At 43.2% G+C, this 23,533-nt stretch overlaps 1 protein-coding gene across 4 annotated transcripts in view; it reads right to left on the minus strand.

Annotated features, from left to right (window-relative positions):
• The window catches only part of ARHGAP24 (Rho GTPase activating protein 24), a 492,834-nt gene that overhangs the window by 298,321 nt on the left and 170,980 nt on the right, over positions 1-23,533 (minus strand). For all 4 annotated transcript variants that reach the window (XM_061583119.1, XM_061583120.1, XM_061583121.1 and 1 more), the window contains one exon: positions 207-294. In XM_061583119.1, the coding sequence (XP_061439103.1) occupies positions 207-294 (88 nt within the window). The remainder of the gene's footprint in view (positions 1-206; positions 295-23,533) is intronic.

A 23,533-nucleotide genomic window follows, 5' to 3' on the forward strand; every position in this document is an offset into this window, starting at 1 on the left:
AAAGCAAAAAAAGCAAACCTAAAACCCCAAACTGAATAGGAAAAAAGTGTAAATTAGCTTTATCATTAGCAATAAAATAACTGATCCCCCCCCTTCGTAAACTGAATCATTAATCATCTTCAGCATCTGTTAAGGCTGAATAAAACTGGTCATTAGTCAGTCAGTACAACATCACAACAGATTTATTGTGAATAAAAATATCCTACCTGGAATCACTTCAAAGAGGAACTTCCCTGGACTTTCATCATTGCAAGGATGCTCAATCACTCGATTTCCAGGCAAGAAAATTGTACCCTTAAAAATAAAAAAGAAAGATAGGATGAGCCCTTGAGATAAAAGTGATAAGCAGACTAAACCACCATGTGAAAACCCAGAAATCTTGCCAAATATCACATCTGGCTACCAAAACCTACCCCAAATAGTGTTATGCTCCTCCTGGAAGATGATGATTTATTGCCCACCCTTCACCCAAAGGTCCCAGGGCAGGTCACAACAGTATTAAAATACATCATTAAAAACAGTTAAAAATAGCCAGATGTTCTGGCATTGGTGACTCTCCAGGAGGTCACAGTTTATTTATTTATTTATTTATTACATTTATATACCACCACAAATTTTAAAACACAAAAAACAATTTAAAACACAATTTTAAATTTTTTAAAAAACAATTTAAAAACACATGCTAAAATGCCTGGGAGAAGAGGAAAGTATTGACCTGGCACTGAAAAGATAACAGTGTTGGCACCAGGCACACCTCATCAGGGAGATCATTCCATAATTTGGGGGCCACCACTGAGAAGGCCCTCTCCCTTGTTGCCAGCCTCCCAGCTTCCCTTGGAGTAGGCACCCGGAGGAGGGTCTTAGATGTTGAGCGTAGTGTACGGTTGGATTCATGTCAGGAGTGGCGTTCCATCAGGTATTGTGGTCCTAAGCCGTGTAAGGCTTTATAGGTTAAAACCAGCACCTTGAATCGAGCTCGGAAACATACAGGCAGCCAATGCAAGAGGGCCAGAATCAGTTGTATATGTTTGAACCATAACTGTCAGTTATGGCGCACCTACCAAGCATCTCTCTCTGTGCCTCAAACCAGAGCTTGGAAGATTACTTTTAAAAAGGAATAAATTACAATAACTCTTACATTGGCCCCAAAAAGGAATAAACTGTCAAGAAATATGGAAAACTAAACAATGGTCCACAGACTGGAAGCGTTCAATATACATCCCAATTCCAAAGAAAGGGGATCCTAGGGAATGTAGTAATTATCAAACTATTGCCTTAATATCCCATGCAAATAAAGTGATGCTTAAGATTCTACATCAAAAGCTCTTACCGTATATGGAGCAAGAAATGCCAGACATCCAAGCTGGATTTAGAAAGGGAAGAGGCACCAGAGATCATATCGCAAACATACGTTGGATGATGGAACACACCAAGGAATTTCAGAAGAAATTTACCCTGTGCTTTATAGATTACAGCAAAGCCTTTGACTGTGTAGATAACGAAAAACTATGGAATGCCTCAAAAGAAATGGGGGAGCCACAGCACTGGATTGTCCTGATGTGCAACCTATACTCTGGACAAGAGGCTACTGTAACGACAGAATATGGAGAAACCGACTGGTTCCCAATCGGAAAGGGTGTGAGACGGGTGTATTTTATCACCCTATTTGTTTAATCTGTAAGCAGAACATACACGGAAAGCAGGATTAGACCAAGATGAAGGAGGTGTGAAAATTGGAGAGAGAAATATCAATAATTTAAGATATGCAGACGACACCATACTACTAGCAGAAACCAGTAATGGTTTGAAACGAATGCTGATGAAAGTTAAAGAGGAAAGCACAAAAGCAGGACTACAGCTGAATGTCAAAAAGTCTAATGTAATGACAACAGAAGATTTTTGTAGCTTTAAATTTGACAATGAGGACATTGAACTTGTCAAGGATTATCAATACCTCGGTAAAGTCATTAACCAAAATGAAGACAATAGTCAAGAAATCAGAAGAAGGCTAGTATTGGGGAGGGCCACTACGAGAGAACTAGAAAAGGTCCTCAAATGCAAAGATGTATCACTGAACACTAAAGTCAGGATCATTCAGACCATGGTATTCCTGATCTCTATCCTGAACTGTCACTAGAAGCTAAAATGATGAAACTGAGGTTATCATACTTTGGACACATCATGAGAAGACATGATTCACTAGAAGATACAATAATGCTGGGAAAACCAGAAGGGAGTAGAAAAAGAGGAAGGCCAAACAAGAGATGGATTGTTTCCATCAAGGAAGCCACAGACCTGAACTTACAAGATCTGAATAGGGTGGCTCATGACAGATGCTTTTGGAGGTCACTGATTCATAGGGTTGCCATAAGTCATAATTGACTTGAAGGCACATAACAACAAGAACAAAAAACAATTACAGTTGTTCTGAAAAAAATTGATTACTTTACTCTTACTCAAAAGTAATCACTAAAATACACTTAAGTTACTTTTAAAAAAAACCTAGAGTGCCTAGAAGGTGCTGGCCTTGGCTGCTGCGCACTAAATCGCCTAAAACAACATTAAAATAAACACACACACAGAGGTAGAATAATTATTTTTATCCATAAGATAGCATTGGTGGTCTCTCCGCTGGTAAGGAAGGTGGGGAGGGAGGCAGAGGCCACTACTCAGATCTTTGCATGTAAAACCAAGTGCACCCCCCCACTCAGCCAGCAAGCATAATCTCTGTCACTCAACCACCTCCCAGACCCTGCCGTGCCACCAACTAAGGGACACCCACCCAAGCAAACATTTTCCCCTGAGTTGCAAAAAAAGTTTAAACACTGCAAATGCAGCAAAGTAGCCAGAGAGGGTGGTGGATGCCACTTTGTGTGCCAAGTGCAAACATAACACACACACATCATCGTCATCATCTTTCACCTCCACAGTTCTTTATCTCTATTCTGCTGCTGCCTCCTTCGCCTCCTTTATCCATGTTCTTGCTCTCTGGCTCCTTTCTCCCTCCATTCCATTCTTCTCCACCACCGTCCATTTTTTTAAACAATTGTTTTCTCCACTCTGCCCCTGTCTCACTCTCCACCTCCTCCCTTGTCGTCTCCTACTCACTCACAGAGCACGAGGGAAGAGAGATGCTGCACAGAAACCCAGTTTGAAGCACATGATTTCTATCTATCTGCTCCGCCCCCAAGTAATCCCCAAAAGTAATGCTGGAAACATTACAATTACTCCTCAAAAGTAATAAAATTACTCCTATTACATCAAAATGTAAAGGAATTACCCACTCGTTCCTCAAAAAATAATGAATTACAAGTAATTCGCTTTTTGTAACTAATTACGTCCAAGCTCTGCCTCAAATGTACTTGACACATTCAGTAGGGCATTCATGGCCATTCTTAAGCCAAGTGCAGACATAGTGCATAACCATATATAGTGCCCATCATGGTCTGTTGCTTGAACTCCAGTTTTAAAAGACCCCAAATGCACAGTGAAACCATGATTTGGCTTGCTGGTATGAGGCCTCCAGCCAGAGTTTGTATAAAGGGAGACATCAGTGAGATCTGCTTGCTGTCTTGCAAGCAACATGGTGCAAAAATCGTATTAACTATGGTTCAGTGCAGAAATCTTATTAAGCATGGCTTGCTTGGTGCAGGTAGAATAATAATACAAGGGTAACGCAAACTGTTATTTTCAAATTCATGTTAAACCACAGTTTCATATCCTGGTATGTGGAATGATGGTTTTGTATTCAGATCAGAAATAACATTTAGCCATGGTTAAGAAAAACAAAACATGATTAAGTATTATGTCTGCACACGTTTTTGATTGCAATGGAACATAGCGGGAGAGACTCTTCAGGCATGGATGGAGATGAAGGTTCCAACTTTATAGGTCAACACACAGTAGAGTACAGCTATAGGGTAGTTATGCTTCTCTGTAAATACAGCTAAGATGGACGCTGACTATCCATCTTGTTCTCAGCAGATCGATCTGAGACTTCTATTTCCTCTGCCACCTGCAGCCAGGGGGATGCAGAATACAGAAACTCATTACTAGCCTCATTGTTTCATTGAATGTTGGTTGGTATTCAGACCCTTGGCCTCTCAATTGTGGTGTGCCACAGGGCTCTATCCTCTCTCCCATGCTATTTAATATCTATATGAAGCCGCTGGAGACTATCATTAGGAGATTTGGGCTGCAGTGTCACCAGTATGCAGATGACACTCAGCTCTATCTCTCGTTTAAATCCTCACCAGAGTTGGCTGTGGAGACCATGTCCAAGTGCCTGGAATCCGTGAGTGGATGGATGGGAAGGAACAGGTTGAAGCTGAATCCTGATAAGAGCGAGGTGCTACTCGTGGGGGACAAGGGAAGGTTGGGAGACATTGACTTGATGTTCAATGGGGTGAAACTGCCCCTAAAGGACCAAGTCCGCAGCCTAGGGGTTGTCCTTGATTCCAAGCTGTCCATGGAGGCTCAGATTTCGGCAGTGAGCAGGGCAGCTTGGTATCAATTACACCTCATACGTAGACTGCAACCCTACCTCCCTGTTCATCAGCTCCCATTGGTGGTACATGCCCTGGTCACCTCTCGTTTGGATTACTGTAATGCGCTCTACGTGGGGCTACCCTTGAAAACGGTCCAGAAACTACAACTTATACAAAATGCGGCGGCTCGACTACTTACAAACTGTCGCCGCCGGGAGCACATCACCCCAGTGCTGTTCGATCTGCACTGGCTCCCAGTTGTTTTCCGGGCCCAATTGAAGGTGTTGGTATTAACCTTTAAAGCCCTACACGGTCTCGGCCCAGTTTATCTGATGGAGTGCCTCCAATGCCACCAATTATGCCGCCCGACAAGATCATCCACACAGGGCCTTCTCTCAGTCCCACCAACTAAAACAGCTAGGCTGGTAGGGACTAGAGAGAGGGCCTTCTCTGTGGCGGCCCCCGCTCTCTGGAACTCCCTCCCATATGATCTTCGGCATGCCCCTTCCCTGAATGTATTCCGCCAGGCCTTGAAGACCTGGCTTTTCAGACAGGCCTTCGGGACTTCTGGGGAGGGTTAATCTTTTTTACTAATTGCCTGCTACTCTGAACTGTCACTGTTCTACTGTTTTATTGTTGTACTGTATTTATTATGATGTATTTTAATTGAGTTGTACGTCGCCTAGAGTGGCCATTGGCCAGATAGGCGACTTATAAATTAAAATTATTATTATTATTATAACCTGACAGCTTCTAGCAATTCTGGTTTCAGAATATTCATTTAAAGACCTGGATGAAATATTTCTCTGTTCTGGGTGTCTCAAGCCCTAATTCCTCAAATCTAGTTCCTTCTTTCTCCCAGAATTCTTTTCGCAACACACAAACACACACGTATGTTCCCACAATTTGTTCCATTTGAGTCTCAGAGAGGTGAGTACATGGGTGGGGACTTCATATTTATCCACCTCACTAGAACTTGAGGCAGTAATTGAAATTAATTGAATAAGCTGGACAGTCAGCCTCCAGCTTATTAAAAGCCAGCCTCCTTTGGCCCATAGCAATGTTGCAAACATATTCATTTTTTTAAGTTGTACTTAAATTGTCCCATCTCTACAAGCCTTTCTCCAACCCAGTATCTTTTCTTGCCATGTCATCTCTCATTATTTATCTTCCACTATCATCATAAAAATTGGCTTAATTTTCAGATTTTGTAATATTCTCCTCTACAGTGTCATTCTCTTCCTACCTTTAATGCAAATCTTGATGAACAGTTCCTTAAAACGGGTTGCCTGATCTTGTAGAGTGGTGATGGAAGATGAATGAGGGGTGGAAGCTGAATGCTGGGGGGGGGGGGTTTGCATGAGATGGGGGTCTTGGGGTGCAGTCAGTGAAATTATTGCCAAACAGCCACAGTTGAGCCAGGAAATGAGGCACACCCAAAGGCTGTTTACAGTTTTAATAATACTTTTTCAAAGAGAAAATACTAGTGGGTGTGGCAAGTGGAACATGGAGCTGGGAGACCAGGGTTCAAATCCCTGCTCAGCCATGAAGCTCACTGGGTGACCTTGGGCCAGTCAGTCGTTGTCTCTCAGCCTAACCTACCTCCCAGAGTTATTGCAAGGATAAAATTGGGAGGGAGATAACCATGTTTGTATGCCACCTTGAGCTCCTTGGAGGAAAGACAGGATATAAATATACTAAAAAAAAATGGCCTCCCCCAAAGAATCCTGGGAAGGATAGTTTTTGAAGGGTGCTTTAATTTTGTTAGGAGACCCCTATTCTCTTCATAGAACTATAGTTCTCAGAGTGGTTATCAGAGTCAGTCCCTCTTCCCAGAAAACTCTGGGAACTGTAGCTCTGTGAGGGGAACAGGGGTCTCCCGGCAGCTCTCAGAACCCTCCTTCACAAGCTACCCTTCCCAGGATTTTTGGGGGGAAACCGTGACTGTTTAAAGTGGAATAATAGTGGAATAAATGTATGGTGCAAATGTGGCATTAGGGACCACTTCACTTATATGTACCTGCTCATGATTTAAGTTCATCTGGTTCTGGTCTCCTCTGCATGCCTGGAATGAAAATACTAGACTAACAGGCATGTGGAAGAGGGCCTTTTCAACCATGACCACCAGGCTTTGGAATATTTTGCTACCCAAAGAACCCCACTCCGCTCCCTCCTTGGTGATGTTTTAGAGACTTCTGAAAACCATCTTGTTTTGGAGAGCCTTTGGGAGGGACTGAAGGTAGAGCCTGAAACTGATTTTATTGCCCCCCCTTTCTAGTTTTACCTCTTTAGTCCCCTTTTAATATCACTCCCCTTGAATTGTTAACTGTATTTTATCTATTTTTATCTATTTTAATGTTTTTATTTACTGTGTAGGATTGCATTGTGGGCCGCCCTGAGTGCCCCACTGAAGGGCAGGATAGAAATATTTTAAATAAATAAAGTAAAATAAACAGTTGTACAACAGGATGCCTGTTTTTCCCCCTCTAGGACAGGGTTAGGGACCCTCTGGCCTCCAGGCTTAGTTAAGCCCAAGAAGTCTCCCCATGTAGCACACCAGGCCATTTTGGCCAAGTCATGCCCACCTGCCAATCACCTGACATCACATATGGTGCATGTGGGCAGGTAAAAAGGTGGCTGGGCCAAAAGAGGCTGCTGAAGCAGTGCGGGTCAGCTTCCTAGAGCCTAGGAAGTAAAATCCTGGTCTTGTTCTTAATAGCCAGTGTGGTGTAGTGGTTAAGGTGCTGGATTACAACCTGGGAGACCAGGGTTCAAATCCCCACACAGCCATGAAGCTCACTGGGTGACCTTGGGCCAGTCACTGCCTCAGAGGAAGGCAATGGTAAACCCCCTCTGAATACTGCTTACCATGAATACCCTATTCATAGGGTCACCATAAGTCGGGATCGACTTGAAGGTGGTCCATTTTCATCCCTTTACAAAGTTTTGCAGTTAACAATATAACATTTTTGTTAAGACTTTATACTGCTAAGGCATTAAATTTAATAATCCTGTATTATCACCTCAGGAAGCCTTGCAAGCTACATAAACTCACTGCACAATGTGAAAAACAAACAGCCTCTAATACCCAGCCTGACCAAATGGGAATTACCTGCAAAAGGTCAATGCATCCGTGAGGGTTTGGATCCAGCAGATTCTTTAGAATAATCCTTTCAAGAAAGAAACAGGCAGCATGGCCGGCCCAAGACATTTTGCTGCCTGAGGTGAAGGACAAGATGGTGCACCACCAAGCCCCCATTCCATGTACCAAAGCTGACTGGGCTGACAGTTGAATATTACTTCAACACTGGTGACAGGACAGTGTCCTCCAATGCATCTGAGGGAAGAAGACTAGTCTAGGAGAGTATAGGATCTGATGGGGCACTTTTGGTGGTTCCCTAAGCCCCTGAGGTTTGGTTGGCCTTTACTAGGGACCAAGCCTTTAGTGTCCCTGCCCTATAGTACTACATGCCAGTAGAGGTTCAGCCCAAATCATCCCTGCCTACTTTTAGACATTCAGACAGGCCTTTGCAACATGAATTTCTTTTTCCCACCCAGTATTTATTGATGTATATATTGTAATTTCTTAATGTGGGATACCACCTTGGTGTATTTTTAATAAAAGTGAGGTTGTAAATATTTAAATATTCCCATTAGTCAACAATTAACTAACCATTACCTGATTTTCAAAATATTCTATACAGATGGTACCTGCAACAAAATGTTGCAGCGTGGAGTGCTCCCATTGAGGGAAACTCATTCCATTTTCCCTCCCATCCAGTCTTTCATTCCCTCCACAGTCATCATTCAACAGTATGTGGTCAGTGAGCACGCTCGGTCTTCAATCAGTTGTTATTAGGGTCTCCCCCTTAGAATCTTTTTCTAAAGATTTTTCAAACTTCTGCAAACCCTTGGTGTTTCGCTGAGCCTTCTCATAGCTCCTTCTTTTGTGCGGAAGACACCATTTTCATAGGTGAATCTGTAAATTTCAGTTTCTCTCTGTTTCTTATTGTTCCATTTTTAAGTTCAGTTTAGTTCTCCACATTTCCACATCATTTTTGATTTTTTTTTAAAAAAGTCCTCATGAAAATATATCGGCCTCTGAGTGCAAATTTCTCCTTAGATACATATATTTGTATGCATTTTTGTCTAAAATGCAGTTTTACAAAGCAATTTCCCCTAATGCAATGCTTTTTCTATGTTTTTTCCACTAATATATGCATTAATATGCACAATTTACCTTAGTATGTGCAATTTATTTACACATTACTGGATGACTACATTGCAAAATTCAAAGAAGATTTCAAAGGATTGATGCGTTTTGGTTCACATATTGTTTTGGGAAGTGCAAATAAGGTAGGTTTGCCTTTAAATTGATACAGAGTGGCAATACTGAGCTAGATGAACCAATGGCCTCTTTGGTATAAGGCAGCTTCCTATGATGGCCTTATGTTTTACCTCTTGATTTTACCATCAATCATAAATTAATCACCACCAGAGCTTCCATTCCCTTGTTCGATTTCACCATAGTCATGCATGGCAACTGAGGAGGAGTCCAGGAGAAATATCCTTACTATGCTCCTCTCACAGTTACAATAGCCTTTCAGAGAGAGAGAGAGAGAGAGAGAGAGAGAGAGAGAGAGAGAGAGAGAGAGAGAGAGAGTCTTGATGGCTTCCATTGGTACTGTACATTTTTGTGCTGAAAGCACATGCAGTTAAAAATATTGAACTGTCTCTACCAAATTACACAGAATATAACATTTTCAATATAAGTCATAAACATCTAATATTAAGAGGGAGAGAATGAGAAAGTGGGGAGGGGAAATCTCCTTTCTTGATAAAGAAGAGGAAATGGGGAACACCTGGTGGCAGTGAAATAAACTGATCAGGCAATTGTCTTTTGTTAGAGTTTGAAGGGATCTTAAAGCTCATCTAGTCCACCTCCTGCTGACACAGGACATCCGCTACTGCAGTATCTGTTAGGTACCTATCCAGCCTCTGCTTTTTCTAATGTAGATGACTCCACCACTTTCAGATGCAGCTTGTTCCACTGTTCTAAAACTTTTTTTCTTGTAACTGAAACCCATAGGTCTGGGTCCTATCCTCTGGATATCCTCTTGCTCCATCCCTATGTGAAGGTCCTCAGAATATTTGACGATGACCATCATATCACTTTTGGGAAGGGCCACAGAGAGCACTCGTTTTGCAGGCAAAAGGCCTCAGGTTCTATCCTTGGGATCTCTACGTAGGGCTGGGAAGCACTGCCCTCTATAGTTGAAGAGCCACTGCCTGTGAGTACAGACAACACTGGAAGTAGATGGACCAATGATCTAATTCAGTGTAAGACAGCTTCCTGTATTCCTTCCACTGAGAAAGGGGATAATAATGCGGCATGCCACAATGGTCACTGGGGTGATCTCTCCTTTTCCCCTAGGCAATGTTCTTTTAACAATAGCTGGAGCTAAATGAGAATTTGTTAATCACCTGATCTGCCTTCCACTAAAAAATGGGACATCGCACTAGGCAGCTGCACACATCATCACAAAGTCACTAAGGCAATCTCTCAATTTGACACAGGTGCCAGAAAGAGGAGAGTACCCTTCTCCCAGCCTGGTGGCCTTTAGATGTTTTGGACTCTAATCCCCATCAGCCCCAGCTAGTTTAGCCAATATCAGGGATGGTGGGTGTTGTAGCTCAATAACATCTCAGATGGTAGAGTAGAACATGATTCTCTCATGCTCTTTTTAAGATGCTGCAACGTTCCCTCTGGAGCCCATCTCATCAGCAACAGCAAATGGATGTACCACGTAAAGATGCCACACACAATGAATCTTACGCTTGATCATAAATAAATGAAATATGATGGAGGGGAGTAAAAAGAGCCATAGCCTAAAGGCACATGCAGCAGCAGCAACCTTGCTGAAGCTAAGGTGACCAGGGCCCAGACAGGGACTGGATGAGATATCACCTGGGAGCTCTATGGACGTTACATGCCTGTGGACACTGTAACTATTGTAAATTTACAGAAAAGAAATTATCTTTTACAAACCCTTTAAATCAACAAGAATTTTTTCTATGACATTTTACCACTTGCACAACCACACAAGTGATATACATCATAGAATGCAGTTGCCCCAAATTATATGTAGGACAGACATCAAGATCCTTAAAAACAAGAATAGGAGAACATCTAAGTAACATAAGATGTAAGAGACAGGGATCTTCGTTGGCTGAACATTTTTCAGAGTGTAATCATACAGTAAAAGACTTTAAATTTTGGGGTGTAGAAAAAATATGAAAACAAGACAACAAACTACTCTTAAAAAGGGAAATGTGGTGGATTTTAACTTTACAAACTTTATCCCCTTCAGGCTTGAATGGAGATATAGACTTTCTTCCTCTTTTGTAAACATAAATGAATTGGGAGACGTTCCCTTTTAGAGAAACGCAAGCAATGGTCAAGGAATACACAAAACAGCTGAGCAATGATTCATATGCAAAACGAAGCCTTTTATAAGAGATCCTCAGATATTAGAATAGTAAGAACAAAGTGAATGACAGTAAGAAAGAGACGTCACTAGGAGAAGTGAAGTGTAAGTAATTTTAAAATGAAAAATATTTTGTCATTAATAATGTTATAATGTGTAAAAATATATTTTTTTAAAAAATGATATGTGTAAATATGTTTATGTCGTAGCCCCTGACGAAGGCTATTAACCAAAGCCGAAACGCGTTGGGCAGTGTTAGGTCCAAACCCAACACGCAAGTCGCCCTGTCAACCCCAACTCGCTTATTACACCCGGGAAGAGTGCGGAGTTGAGTGCAAATGAACCCACTATCAGAGATCAAGTAACACGAGACAAAAACCTTTGCAAAGGGGACCCAATACTTACAAGCCGAAGCAGGCCAGCATGGGAACCTCGTTTATTGGTGTCCAAGAGTTTATATAGGCTTACCCCGAAGTTTACAATATCGGGTTCACGTCATAAAGTACAAAAGAAGCAATTGCTAACTGTGATAGCTTTGGGGCATATGAAAGGAGGTAAAGGGGTACAGGGGGAAGGACAAGAGTGGAAACATTAAGACTATCTCCCAGACTCTATGTCTGCATACTTCGCATGTCCTTGAGATAAGCACTATGCAGAAACAGACAAAGGCAACTATCAAGGGGAGGCCCAGCTGCAACCGGGCGCCCCTAAACTGGAGACAGACATGATATTACTTTGCTTACATATCAAAGGAGTATTACAAGTCAAGGTTTGTGGGACATTGGAATAGCATTTGACATTTCTATGCAAGGTTCATTTGTAACAATAAGCAAGGCCATAAGCATAAATGTGATACAGAAATGCATAGTAGGGAAGTTTCCAGCTTAAACCGGCTTTTATTATGCAAGCCACTGGAATGTAGGTAAGGGTCAGGTCACCAGGAAATAAACCGACATTTTATATCAAAAGTCAAATAAAGGCCACTTTGGTTCTATTTCCCGTGAAGCCCAAGCTGGTTTAGGTAGGACAAGTGAATTATAGTTTTACAAGCACTGGGGGTTTCAATTTATCCCTAACAGTCCCCCCTTTCAGCCCTGAGAGACTGACTAGTCTCTCAGGTAGCTGTCTTTCCTTGCTTGAGTTGCCAAATCAGTCTCAAAGCCATCTCCATGTAAGTCGGTTGTGGTTTACGGGAAAAGGACAGTGTGAGCTTGCCCAAACAGACCGAGGCCAATTGCATCAAATTAGGAATACATTGCAAACAACAGCAAACAGAAATCAACAAAGCAAGTACCATAACAATGTAAGATAAAATTTTGTGCCAGTCAGGCCATGCAGAAAACCAATCAGAAAACCCAGAGAACAAAGAGAAATTCCCAATGCGCTCTACCTCATGATAAATGTTTCCAATATCATTAATGTGTTTAATGACGTCAGCTTTGCTGTCCGTAATATGGGTACAACATTCGCTTCCTATTAACGAACAGACCCCCCCGTGAGAGCTCAATAAAAAGTCCAAGGCGAGCCGGTTTTGCAAAACTACAGTTCTAATTTGTCCTTGTTCATTTGTAAGATCTGAAAAGGAAATAGCCAAATCATTCATAAAACGTTCAAAGGCTTGAGAAAGTTCTATGAGTTCCTGGTATGTTTTGGCTGCGCCATACATTGGAAAAAATCCTCTCAGCACTGCCTCCCCTGTGCCTCTCTTGTTGCGGTGGCGCAGAGTGGGCAGTGTGGGGGAAACCCGGAGCCCTGGCACCACCCTTCCCAGAGTGCAGGTCCAAGAGCCTGATACTGGTAGTTTCCTTACCGCTGAGTGTCCACAAAGCCACCAGAGTCCAGCTGGGGTTTGGTGGTCCACTAAGTCCGTGAGGAAAGGCACCAGATGATGGTCTGCAAAAGTCAGCCGCAACAGATGCTGCCAGATGGATAACCAAGTCAAGTCCTCTGCTCTGTGTGTTCCATTTAAAAATGTCCAATTACCCGGGTTTGTAGAGTAAATCAAGCCATCACACATCATCCCACCCGTTGGCTGGCTTCCGCTGCCTACACAGACTGATCTGGTGATGGGCCCGCTTAGAACCAGCCCCCCTTCTAGTTCCTGTGAGCTGGAATGTGAGGCAAAGGAAAGATATTCTTTCAATGGCAAAGGGGCCCCAGTCAAGGGGACTCCAGCCTGTCCATGTGGTGGTGTGTGTGCACAGACATAACAAGTGCCCTTCTTAGGAGCTGTTTTTTCCATTAAGGCAACAAACGTATTTCCATCCCACCCATCGCCTATTTTAGTATTTCTTTGTTTAAACCCGCCTAATGTCTTTATATTATGTGTAGCCTGTGTTACCTGCTTCTGTACGGGTTTCTGAGCGCTCAGTTTATCATTCAGCCACTCATAGCAAGATGGTATACCGATACCCACACAAAACCTCTGTTTTTCTGTTGTCCTGAGCTGAAAAGTAATTCTATTATCTTGTGTCTGAAAAGTAAGCATGTTATACTCTGCTCTTATGGACTTTACATCCACATTAGGGGGACAACCATAGTTAGGCATAGGGCAATATTGTCTGCACCGAAGTGCGAGTCTGATGGGCCATTCAATTTCCACACGGATACAATGTACTACCCAGCTGCCTGTATAATTGTGTTGCAATATAACAGCCGCTTTATGACATAACCGTCCCGCAATGTCGGCCTTCACCATCCCTTCCTTTATCTGGTCCACATCATACAGGAAGGGATCTGGATAGTCCTGGGTTTTCGGAATTGTTCATCCAAAATCTTTCAGATAATAATAGTCATTGTCACTGCATATTTTCACATTTGGGGGGCAACATAAGGGCCAGGCATGGTGAATCAAAACACCCACGACCCACAAATAGGCAGACATCCTCCATTCGTGTCGGAGCATTCCTGCGTTGCTGTTTACTCGATGTCTGTTTCTTGGAAAGGGAGTTGAGCCGCCTGCCACTGACCGGTTTCTTCGTTCCTCTGCAAACGTATTTTGGGGACCTGGGGAGGTGGAGGTGCCGCTACCACAGCAGGCTTTATGTGGGAATGATGTATCCACGACTTCCGTTCTTCCAGGAAGATGGCTGCTTGTGTAGTTAAAAGGACTTGATGTGGTCCTGTAAATCTTGGCTGCAAAGAATCGCCCCTCACGAATTTCTTTGCCCAGACAAAGTCCCCAGGACAGTATGGATGCACCTGGTCCTCAAGGGGCACCGTCTTGGTGGATCCGGCAGCTTTCCACAGTTCACGGAGTCTATTCTGCAGAGAAAGATACTGGGATACAGTTATGTGATCCCCCCCCAATAGTGAAACATCCACATTTGGCAAGCTCCCCCCTTTTGTGGGAGGCCTGCCATACATTAATTCAAACGGCGAGAGCCCTAAGTCTCGGGTAGGGCGGGTGCGCAACTGGAAAAGAACGAGAGGGAGTACCTGAGGCCACCTTAAACCTGTTTCCTGAGTATACTTAGCCAATGCCGTCTTAATTTCCCGGTTCTGTCTCTCCGTCGCCCCGGACGATTGTGGATGATAAACAGTGTGAAATAGATGTTTGATTCCCAGACCTTCTTTGACTTTTGCCAAAATCTGTCCTGTAAAGTGTGTCCCTCGGTCTGAGTCTATTACCTCTGGAACCCCGAACCGCGGTATTATTTCTTTCAGCAGCAATTTGGCCACCGTTGTGGCGGTGGCATTTGTGGTTGGGAATGCCTCTACCCATGCTGTTAAAGGACATACCATGACCAAAAGATGTTTCTTTCCTTCTGCTTTAGGGAGATCAACAAAGTCAATTTGAAGATGTAAAAATGGTGCAGCCGGTACAGGTCTGCCCCCTTGCGGGGCCCTGTTTGGTAAAGCTGGGCCGTTTGCTTGGCAAATGTGACATGCTTTCACTATTGCACCACATACTGGTTGAATTCCGGGAGCATACCAGAAGCGCGTTATCGAATCCACTAGCGGATGTTTACCATAATGACCCCCATGGTCGTGGAACCATTTCGCTGCTGTGTGGTACAAAGCTCTGGGAAGGCATGCTCGACCGTCAGGCATAGTCCATAACTGCTGTTTCAGGATCGCTCCTAGCTCGGTCCATCGCTTCAGTTCCTGTGGGGGTATTGAAACAGATAAGGCGGGACAAAAGCAGTGGTTGCCAGCGCCAAAGTTGGCATACTTATAGGAAGCAGTGCCGCTTGGCGCGCAGTTTGGTCTGCCAGGGCATTTCCTAGTGTCACAGGATCCTGCTCCTTGGTGTGTGCTTTGCAATGCACCACTGCTAGCTGTAAAGATTCAAGAATAGTTTGTAACAACTTTTGCACGAGTTCCAGATGTTGGATTGGTTTACCCCCTGCAGTTGTAAACCCCCTGTATTTCCACAAATGAATGTGACAATGTATAACCCCGAAAGCATACTTGCTATCTGTGAAAATGGTCACCTTTTTACCTGCTGACAATTGACACGCTCTGGCCAGCGCGTAGATTTCTGCTGCTTGCGCTCCCCACCGTCCTGGGAGTGCTGCCGCCTCTACCACATCCCATTGTGTTGTTATTGCAAAACCTGTGTATCTTACCCCATTCTGGTAGTAGGAACTGCCGTCCGTGAAGAGAATGACATCTGATTCCGGTAGCGGTTCATCAGACAGATCGGGTCTGATCTGCAAGGTGGATTGCAAAACTTCTACGCAGTCATGGTCCGGGAAGGGCGGAGGCAACTCGGGCAGGAGGGTAGCTGGGTTTAACGGTCCGCAACGTTCAAACCGCACATTAGGATCCTCTAACAGCTCTGCTTCCAGCTGTTGCTGCCTCTGCGCTGAAAACACTTGCGTGGTACCTTTTCGCAACAAAGCCGAAAGTGCATGCGAAGTCCAGACAGTAGTGGAATGACCGAGGGTCAATCCTTTCATCTTGGTCAAAAGTAAAGCCGCCGCTGTCAGCGTGCGTGTGCATGTGGGGGTCCCACGAGCCACATTGTCAATTTGCTGCGAATAAAACGCCACTGGGAAGTGACTGGGACCGTACAGTTGTGTCAGAACTCCACTAGCTACCCCCGACCTTTCATGAACAAACAAATGAAAGGGTTTACCGTAATTCGGCGGTTTCAAAGACATAGACGTGGCTACACTCTGTTTTAGTAATTCAAATGCCTTTTCATTGTCCCGGCTCCATTGTATCAAATCAGGAGCTTTACTTGCAGTAAGCACGTGTAGCGGTTTGCTCAATTCTCCACAGGATGGCAGCCATGGTCTGCAAAACCCAATCAGTCCCAGGAACCCTCTTAACTGTCTCTTTGTCTTTGGGAGCGGACAATTCTGTATGGTGGAAGCGCGCCCGGGATCCATTTGTCGCCCCTCTGGCGTTAAAATGAACCCCAAATATTTAACTTTCTCTGATAGCCACTGAATTTTCTTCGGGTCGATTTTATGACCCCTTGAATGCAAGTATAGCAGAAAAGCCTTACCGTCTTCTCGCAGCGCCCCCTGGTGTCCGTTCGCAATCAAGATGTCATCGACGTACAAAACAAGAACTGAATCCCCTTTTGGGGTGAACCCCTCGAGGTCGTCCCATAGACACTGGCTAAACACCCCAGGACTATCGCAGTATCCCTGAGGAATTCGGGTCCAAACGAAAGAGTGCTGGTCCCATTCGAACCCGAACAAATGCTGCGAATCTGGGTGGAGAGGGATGCTGAAAAAGGCATTTTTTAGATCAATGACGGTAAACCACTTCGCGTCCCACAGAATCTGACTGGTGATTGTCACCGGGTCTGGAACAACAGTGTGTAAAGGGATCACATACCTGTTTACCGCCCTCAAGTCTTGGCAAAATCTCCACCGGACTGGATCTCCGGGTTTCTTTGGGGGTTTCTTTATAGGTAAAATAGGCGTGTTGCAGGGGGTTCGCTGCGGCCGGATGACTCCTTTTGCGATAAAACCTTCAATTATGGGGCGTATGCCTTCTCTTGCTTCTAATGACAGAGGATACTGGGCAACGTTTGGTGGCAGGAGGAATGGCTTTACCTGAATTCTGACAGGGCTTACCGATCGCAACAATCCCACATCCGTATCCTCTGTGCCCCACAAGTCGGGTGGCAGGTCAATGAGATCTTCTGGTAAGCTGTGACCTATATGTTTGTGTTTAATTGTGTTCCCCACAGGCACCCCCAATACACTCATCAACAAACCCACCCCGTCAGGGGTGCAGGTTAAGGTAGCCTCCAGTTTACATAACATATCACGGCCCATTAAAGAAATAGGGCATGAAGCAGAATAAAGAAAAACATGGTTAAACATTTTATCATTGTATTTTACTTGCAATGGTAACGTTATGCACATAGGTGTGGGGTTTCCGTCTACCCCCATTGTCATTTTCACTTCTTTACTTAACCAACTATCGGATGCAACATTTATCAGGGAATATGTGGCTCCAGTATCCACCAGAAAAGTCACCGTTTGCCCCTGCATGTTTAAGGACAGTCTGGGTTCTTGGATTGGGAGAGAGAGAGAGAGAAAGAAACCTGCCAGAGACATAAGATTCATTAGCCCCGCTCCCAGCCCCTCCCTATCCACATTTAGTCATTGCTGGTTCACTGGGCGTCCGCCGTACTGGTCCCATGAAGCAGGTATCTGTTGAGCGGCAGGTGGAGGTGGGGGCGGAAAATCTGCGTTCGTACCTGTAAAATCTGGGTAAGAAGGGTTGTTAGGGGTATACTGCGCGTCCCCTGTCCTCCACGGACAGTCTTTCTTGAAATGAGTGTACTCTCCACATTGGAAACAAGCCCTATCTCCCTGCCATGAATGCCTCATCTGTCCCCTTCCTCTCTGGTTTCCAGCTCTCAGCCCCCTCGGAAAACCTCTTCCCCTGCCTCGAAATCCTCTATTTGGTGGCTGGCCTCTTATTGCAAGAGCCAGCATTTCAAAATCCTCCTTCTTCTCCTTCTTTCTACTTTTCTCCTTATCTTTGTCCCACACAAAATCTGCTACTTCTAAAATCACAGTCACAGCCTCCCCCCCCATCCGGGTCTGAAATTCAGAAAGTAATCCCTCACCGCTGGCTGCGCTTGGTGAACAAAATTGGCAATGAGGGTCGGATGGTCCAGCACGTTTTCTGGGTTCAAATTAGTATAACTACGTGCTCCCTCTAACAAGCGCGACCAGAATTTTCTGGGAGGTTCGCTGGCTTCTTGTTTGATCGCCATAAATTTAGCTTGGTTGGGGGGTTTCTGTGACATTCCCTCCAAGTGTGTCAAAATCCTATCCCTATCGGTCTGCAGCTGAGCGCGGCGAGGCTGCGTCCAGTCTCCCGCTGCCCAAGCTGCAGCCGTTTGCGCTCGGTCCGACCAAGCTCTATTTGTTGCCGCTTCCGCAGCCCAAGCAGTCTCCATTGTCCACAACCTGCTACGTTCTTCACCTGTCAGTACTCTTCTCAACAAATGCTCCACATCCGAGTACGTCGGATTGTGGCTTTCAAACAACCTGCCTAACAGTTCTCTGATTCTCCTTGGCTGTTCCCCGAAAGTTCCAGCCATTCTACTCCATTCTTTTAAGTCCCATTCCAACCAACTCTTTAGTTCAACCACCTCAGTACGCTGGATATCCCCGTGGCCATCCACGTACGGCTGATCATGTACAAGCAAAGGCATCTCCAACGCTTCTGCCTCTTTTCTTTTCTTTTCCTTTTTTTGCTTGCGCGTGTCCATGCCCCCTGAGGCCCCCTTCTCTTTCCCCTTTTCGTCTGTCTCATCATCTGATACAAATGAAAAGGCCCCTTCCTCCAGATTGGGATCCCTGCCCCCGGGAGCTGGTAGCGGATCCGGAGCAGACGGTATTATAGAATGGTTCAAGACCGTTCTTTTACTTGACGTGTCGTCATTAAAATAATGAGGAGGGGGTTCCTCAATGGACAAAGTTCTCACTGCCATCAAAGTAAGACTATCCCATTTTTGCGACCCTATTTTCCATAGGAGCCAAAATTCCAATTGATCCGGGTGGGTATCCCCAATCCGTCTCCGCACTCCCAGTAGCGGAGCGGTTTCAAAGGACCCACCCCTCGGCCACCGTTCACCCGGCACCGACACTGCAGTCATCCGCGGCCACTCCTCCTCACAGAGCTCTATCATCTTTTTCTTTTTCAGGCCTCTCCTTCGCACAGGCAATTCCTCCTCTTGCCACAGCATACACATGATTCCCAAAGGGCTGTCCTTTACCGGCGCACTCCCTTTATTTCCTTTTTTTTTTTCAATAATTTTTATTCAGATTTTCATAAAACATACAAGACAAAATCATAAAACATTCAAAGACAAAAAACAAAATCAAAAATAGTTAAACAAAAAGAAAAAAAGAAAAAAAAAACAGAAATAAAAAATAAAGAGTAAAATATTGACTTCCCATTTGTCAAAGATCAAATCAGTTATAAGTCTATAATATATAACAATCCTGTCTCTTAAGTCATATTATAAAATCACTTTCCTCCAGTAGTTATCTTACTTAATCATCAAATCTCATAAACATTACTTTATTCTTTCCACAAAAAGTCAAAGAGAGGTTTCAATTCTTTAAGAAATATATCTATCAATTTTTTTTTCCAGATAAGCATATCGATTAATCCATCTCATTACTAATTATGATAATCTTATTGTCATAACCATAGTCAAAATAAACATTTCAATTAATCCATCACATCAGAATCTGTTAGGTTCAGTAATTTCAGTAGCCATTGTTCTATTATCTCTATTAGTTCCATTTTCCATCTTCCATCTTCAGTAGTCTTGTTAAGTCCAGTAATTTCAATATCCAATCTTCCATTATCAGTATTCCATAATAATCTTGCTGTCAAAGCCATAGTCATATAGTAAGAGTCTGATGGGAATTACCTCTATCCCAAATATTTTCTTGCCATCCATTCTGAATAGGTTGCTGAAATACTGCTGTAAAATCATATCTCTGTTCTTTTTTTCAAAATACACTGGGTCATCTCTTAAAAGTTTTTCCATTGTCACATGGCTGCAGTTAATTCCATAGATTTTCTCTATATTGGGCTCCATCACATCATTCCAGTCCAGAAGATTATCCATGCCATTGATAACTTTATCTCTAGAATCTTCATTAATTTCTTCAGAGATAACATTGAGTTCCAAACAATAGATTTTATTTCTAAAGTCCATAGACTCCAAATCTTGTTCCTGTTCCACGTTGGTTCCAATCTCCGGGATCTCCTCTCTCACAGGGACCCCTATTCCAGTCTCCAGGGTCTCCTCTCTCACAGGGACCCCTGTTCCAATCTCCGGGGTCTCCTCTCTCACAGGGACCCCTTCCAGGGTCACCTCTCTCACAGGGACCCTTATATCTTTAATCTCCTGCTTCATTTTACTCAATTCAATTTTCGTTATCTCAATCTCATCCATTATTTTCTGAAACATAGTTATTTCCAGATTTTCAGCCACTTTCTTAATTGCCATTTTAAAAGAAAAATATAGAAAAACCACTTCTTATTTCAGCAACAATTGGGTTAATACTCCAAACTTGGTGACATCACAGTATAAACAGAGCAGACAGCCTTATCTCTCCAATAGTTAAGTAAACAAAATGCAGTTCCCAGGATCGAAACAATTAATGGCAATCGTCAAGAAACAGATTCGTCAAAATAAAATAGACCAAAAAGAGAGTAGTCTCAAAACAGTATAGTATTTTTCAAAATAAAAATCTGGAATAGAAATCTCTCTTCTGTGTATATCTTTAGAATGCAAATCCAGGACAGCTTTTTGCAACAAAAACAGAGATAAGCTATTAATTAGTGCGTAGCAGAGAGAAGTTATGGCTCCCCAGTGAGATGTCAAAAACCGATCAATCTGGCAAATCTCTTTTAAACAGCAACAATTTAAGTCAAGTAAAAGAAAAATATAGAAAGAAGGGTGCTTGCCTGTTAGTGCGTTCTCTCTTAGAAGATAAGATGAACGTTCGCTTTAACAGATAGAGCTTGCTGTTGAAAATCCGTCCCACCTTCGTCGGCTGGACCTCGTCCCATAAATTAATGAGATCTGGTCGTCCCAACAAAAATAGGCTTTGAGGTTAATCTCTTCGTTTCTCCCTACCCGGGAGAAGTTTAATCAGTCAAAAAAAAAAGAAAAAACTGACTGATATATCTGAATAAGCTTCTTTTGAGGCAGGAGCCCGTCTCAAAAGCAGGCACAGGCTAAGTCACCCTTCCCGGAAGTCCGCACTCCCTTTATTTCCCATGACGTCTGATAACGGGTTTTTCCTCAACTGTGCTTTATCCCCAAAGTGTCAAAGCTGCCCGCTTTTATTGATAACCGAGAAAATTCTCTCGTGGCACCTGTTATCAAATTAAGGGGTGCAATGGCAAAAAGGGGGTCCGCACAAGGGATCCCAGACGAGCCCCCAATTGTTAGGTCCAAACCCAACACGCAAGTCGCCCTGTCAACCCCAACTCGCTTATTACACCCGGGAAGAGTGCGGAGTTGAGTGCAAATGAACCCACTATCAGAGATCAAGTAACACGAGACAAAAACCTTTGCAAAGGGGACCCAATACTTACAAGCCGAAGCAGGCCAGCATGGGAACCTCGTTTATTGGTGTCCAAGAGTTTATATAGGCTTACCCCGAAGTTTACAATATCGGGTTCACGTCATAAAGTACAAAAGAAGCAATTGCTAACTGTGATAGCTTTGGGGCATATGAAAGGAGGTAAAGGGGTACAGGGGGAAGGACAAGAGTGGAAACATTAAGACTATCTCCCAGACTCTATGTCTGCATACTTCGCATGTCCTTGAGATAAGCATTATGCAGAAACAGACAAAGGCAACTATCAAGGGGAGGCCCAGCTGCAACCGGGCGCCCCCTAAACTGGAGACAGACATGATATTACTTTGCTTACATATCAAAGGAGTATTACAAGTCAAGGTTTGTGGGACATTGGAATAGCGTTTGACATTTCTATGCAAGGTTCATTTGTAACAATAAGCAAGGCCATAAGCATAAATGTGATACAGAAATGCATAGTAGGGAAGTTTCCAGCTTAAACCGGCTTTTATTATGCGAGCCACTGGAATGAAGGTAAGGGTCAGGTCACCAGGAAATAAACCGACATTTTATATCAAAAGTCAAATAAAGGCCACTTTGGTTCTATTTCCCGTGAAGCCCAAGCTGGTTTAGGTAGGACAAGTGAATTATAGTTTTACAAGCACTGGGGGGGTTTCAATTTATCCCTAACAGCAGTTTTATGAAGAAAAAGTTTTTTTATGAAGAAAGAAATAAAAGAAAATACAACAACGTTCATTATTTTTGGTGTATGATATTTATGGTTTTACAGCAAAACCCTCTTTTTCCTCCACTACCATTTGTTCTTTGACCACCATCTGCACTTTTTCATCAGCTTTTCTGGTCTGCACAATGTGGGAAAACACCCATAGTTACACCAAAGAGTATTTAGATCAATTACTTATGCAACCTTCAATATTTTCCACACAACGACAAGTTCTGAATTTGGATTCGGAAAGTTTAGAAAAACAACAAAAAGATCTAATTAGAAATGAATTGCATGCATCTACTTTACTGGAGTACTGTAGAGTACAACGAATACCTAGAGGTCTACGTATCCTTAAAGCACCAGGTATGTTTTCAGAAAATGAAATGTTTATGCAGAAATGGTGCTCTATCCTTAACAAGTGTTCACAAGATCTGATGATACTAATAATAGACACTTCTAAACAAATTAATGAACAACTTAAAGAAACAGTACGGACAACAATAGAAGATTTTAAAAAAACAGAAACTCCAGATATAATGCACAAACTCTCAAAATTAGATCAAGAATTAAAAAAAGTTCAAGAGGATACAAAGGCTTTTAAATACAAGAAATTTATACGTGACGAGAATGACTATAAACAACAAAAAGTGTATCCATGGCTTTATAAAAAACAGAAAAAAGTGACATTTTCGTTTCATGATGTATCCAGAGGATCAAATACAGACTGGGAAAACACCACGATGGAAAGTAGCGATACAGATAGTATGAGCCATGCGTCTTCCTCTTTTTTAGGAGAGAGAGGGAAGTATCGAAACAACAGCACACGCAATTTCCGCCAAAAACGCTCCAACAATCCTCGATCTCCACCGTACCGTCTACGCAAAAAACGTTAATTGTCAATCTATCAAAGAGAAGCCTCAACCATGCAGAAATAAAAGTTTTAGAAAGAGGACTAACATTTGTTCCCACTCCCAAATACGATCCAGTAGAGATTCGCCTTGATCTATTTCGCATTCTGAGAAACATCAAATTACGAGATCATTTTGGAGAGACTACAGCAATAACACCAGCCACCCCATTTAAGAAAAGATCTCTATTTATGCCACCTAATCCAACAGATCCAGCCATAGTCACATTCGAACGCATGATATACGAAGAATTGGCAAGAATAGAAAAGGAGACTCCTCGTCCCTGGCAAAATATGAGCAAAGAAGAACACTATGCTTTAACGACATTATCTAAAGACTCACAAATAGTTATAAAACCGGCAGACAAAGAGGGTGCGATAGTCATCCA

This window comes from Rhineura floridana, chromosome 9 (assembly GCF_030035675.1).
Source record: "Rhineura floridana isolate rRhiFlo1 chromosome 9, rRhiFlo1.hap2, whole genome shotgun sequence".
Classification (NCBI taxonomy): Eukaryota; Metazoa; Chordata; class Lepidosauria; order Squamata; family Rhineuridae; genus Rhineura; species Rhineura floridana.